The sequence below is a fragment of the Myotis brandtii genome, unplaced genomic scaffold (assembly GCF_000412655.1).
Source record: "Myotis brandtii unplaced genomic scaffold, ASM41265v1 scaffold797, whole genome shotgun sequence".
In the NCBI taxonomy this organism is placed as follows: Eukaryota; Metazoa; Chordata; class Mammalia; order Chiroptera; family Vespertilionidae; genus Myotis; species Myotis brandtii.
The window spans coordinates 379,216-379,511 of NW_005371210.1; the positions used below are offsets into that span (position 1 = coordinate 379,216).

At 70.9% G+C, this 296-nt stretch overlaps 1 protein-coding gene across 1 annotated transcript in view; it reads right to left on the reverse strand.

Moving 5' to 3' along the window:
* The window catches only part of FASN (fatty acid synthase), a 28,184-nt gene that overhangs the window by 16,626 nt on the left and 11,262 nt on the right, over positions 1-296 (reverse strand). Inside the window, 1 exon segment of the mRNA XM_014531242.1 lies at positions 15-203. Coding sequence (XP_014386728.1) covers positions 15-203 — 189 coding nt within the window.

Here is a 296-nt window from a genome sequence, read left to right on the forward strand (position 1 = left end):
GGGACCCCACCTGCCCGGCCCCCCCCGCCTGCTGCCCGGCCTGCCCCAGGGGGTGGTTGTTGAAAAGGTCGAATTTGCCGATTTCCAGGAAGCGGCCGTGCTGGGCCAGGCACCGCACGCTGGCCTGCAGCTTCTCCTCCGCCAGCGAGTTCAGCACCAGGTCCACACCTGGGGGGAGAGGAGTTCCCACGGTCACCCCACCACTGGGCACACCCACAGTCCGGAGGCCAGACCCGTCCTTGCCTGGCCGCCTTCTCCAGCTCAGCCCGCAGGGCAGGGTGGGTCGGGGGAGGGGC